The sequence below is a fragment of the Alligator sinensis genome, unplaced genomic scaffold, assembly GCF_000455745.1.
Source record: "Alligator sinensis unplaced genomic scaffold, ASM45574v1 scaffold907_1, whole genome shotgun sequence".
NCBI classification, from domain to species: Eukaryota; Metazoa; Chordata; order Crocodylia; family Alligatoridae; genus Alligator; species Alligator sinensis.
Window position 1 is genome coordinate 2,317,196 of NW_005841925.1, and position 2,510 is coordinate 2,319,705.

Genomic DNA, 2,510 nt, shown 5'->3' on the forward strand with positions numbered 1-2,510 from the left:
TCTGCACTCTTGGCTTGAAGGGTCACAATGGCATTTTGCTTGTGAATGCTCCCCCTAGGGGGAAGTTCACCTCTTTCTTTTGCATACAAGACACCAGAAAAGCTCAGGTTTTTCTATACCTTGCCAGCACTAAGCTGGCAGAGAAAGGTTTATGCAACTGGGACTCAATATAGCTGGCTGGGACTGCAAAGCCACTGTAAATTGGCATGTAGGTTTAAGTCAAGGGCTTCAAAAGAGAAGCCCCGTGTGTTTACAGTCAGCAGAGAGATTTCCTTTATCCCTGGAGATAACTGCTGCCCCTGGTAAAGGATATGATTTTTCCTCTCTCAAATACAAAGACATTCTGAGACACCTTCTTTAAAGGTCAGATAGTCAGGTTGCAGTGAAAAGTGGCAACAAAGGAGCATGGAGTCTAATACCAACCATGAACTATCAGATCATTAGATCAGGCCTTTCCAGGCCCTTGGCTTACGAGGTTGCACTGGTTTTGAAGAAAATGGCATTATATTTAATGGGAGGTCATTCTGGAGAGTGAAGCTCAGTCCCCTACCTCTCAACTGAAAGGTCATGGGTGGATTTTCAGGGTGTCTATGGGAGTCAGAAACATACATTCTGTGAAGCAAGTGAGGTCTTTGCACCTAAACTCCGTAAGTGACATAGAAAGCAAAAATGTGCCATTCTGTCTGTTCTGCCCAATGAAATGGATCAGCTTTGCCAGGGCACATAGCTGATATGCTTCATTTGCCAACATCTGCTTATAGCAGGGGCAGGCAATTATTTTGGGCGGCGGGCCGCTTACCCAGTTTTGGCAAGCTGCCAAGGGCTGCATGAGTAGCCCCACCCCCTGGTCACCATCTTGGGACCAATGTCCCAATGTCTCGGGACCAATGTCCCAGGGCCAGCACCACTGGGGCCCAGAGCAGGGCTCAGGCTGGCAGGGGTCTATGAAGCTGGACTGGGCACCAGCAGGGAGAGGGGGGAGCTGGCCCAGCTCTATAGAGCCCCTGCTGGCCAGGATCCCTGTACTGCTGCTGCCCTGCTCTGGGCCCTGCCTGTGCTGGCCCTGGGACACCGGTGTGGGACCCATGCACCCGCTCACTCCCAGCATCCCCCCAGCCCCCCGGTATAGGTGGGGGGCACTGCATAGCCCTGACCTCCTGCTCACCAGCGGGGAACAAGCTGGTGCTGAGTGTGGGGAAAAGCGGCCCCTCGCCCACCCTGTGCCCAGTGCTCCATGCTGCAGCCGCTCGCAGTCCATGTGGGGCTGACTGTGCCTGCCCAGGGCAGCCGCTGCAGCAGGGAGCACCAGCCACGGGGAGGGGGAGAGGCAGTTTTTCCCTGCGCTCAGCTTTTTCCTGGGCCCCTTCCCTGCCTGGGCCCCTCCCCACCCCCCCTTACCTGAGGTTCCGGCGCGGGGCAGCCTATCGCGGCTTCTGGCTGAGGGGGTGGGGCCAGGCAGGCCCTGCTGTTCCAGGAGCCTGCCAGGCTTCCCCTGGGTCCTATTGCCCCTGGTTCCTGTCATTTTTGACAGAAACCAAGGACAGATCAATATTGATTTTCTAAATTTTTTAGGGGCCCCGTGGGCCAAATAGAATGGCCTCGCGGGCCATATTTTGCCCACCCCTGGCTTATAGCCACTCAAAGTCAGCATCGGTTGCCTGCAGGATCACCATGAAGCATCACCATGAAGCCTTACCATGTAAGGCACCACACAGTGCAAGATAACAAGGTCGAACGGTCATAAACTCCTTGACCGTTTCAGGCTGGACATAAGGAAGAACTTCTTTACTGTCCAAGCCCTCAAGTCCTGGAATAGCCTGCCACCGGAGTTGGTTCAAGCACCTACTTTGAATGCCTTCAAGAAAAATATGGATGTTTATCTTGTCGGGATTCTATGACCCATGCTGACTTCCTGCCCCTGGGGCAGGGGGCTGGACTTGATGATCTTCCGAGGTCCCTTCCAGCCCTGTCTATGAAATCTATAAGTATCAAACCTACAACATCAGTGTCTGCACTGAAAGTCTACTGCACTTACGACAGAAACTGGAGTTTGCATTTTGGGTCCTTCAGTCCTTGGCACAGCATTTCCATTCCTGCATCTCCCAGCTCATTCAAAGTCAGGCTTATTCGTCTGAGGGACTCTTTTGTACCAATAACATTGGCAAGATCCTTACAAGCTACAGCTGTGAAATGACATTCCCATAACCTAGAGAGAACAAAAGAAATATTTGCCGGTGCCAAACTTTTCCCAGTCAGGGACCAGAAAGGCCTATATCACCCAGACAGGTAGATCTTCAGAAAGAGCTTTTACTCTCAATTTCCTCACATTTCACTCTCTGTTTTATATGCATGTGCACACACACAAAGGCACAGGAAATCACAGTTTTCCCCTCCTTCCCTCTTCCCCTTCCCTTAGAATCTCTGACTTTATTTAAATACAGAAAGAAAGTGGCTCTGCAACTCATCTGAAAACTGATGAGAGCTGGCATGCCATCATCCCTCTTCAGCAG

At 51.8% G+C, this 2,510-nt stretch overlaps 1 protein-coding gene across 6 annotated transcripts in view; it reads right to left on the reverse strand.

The window, feature by feature from the left end:
* LOC102380006 (ribonuclease inhibitor-like) overlaps positions 1-2,510 on the reverse strand; it is a 19,600-nt gene that overhangs the window by 3,657 nt on the left and 13,433 nt on the right. For all 6 annotated transcript variants that reach the window (XM_025198595.1, XM_025198598.1, XM_014517753.2 and 3 more), the window contains one exon: positions 2,036-2,206. In XM_025198595.1, coding sequence (XP_025054380.1) covers positions 2,036-2,206 — 171 coding nt within the window. The remainder of the gene's footprint in view (positions 1-2,035; positions 2,207-2,510) is intronic.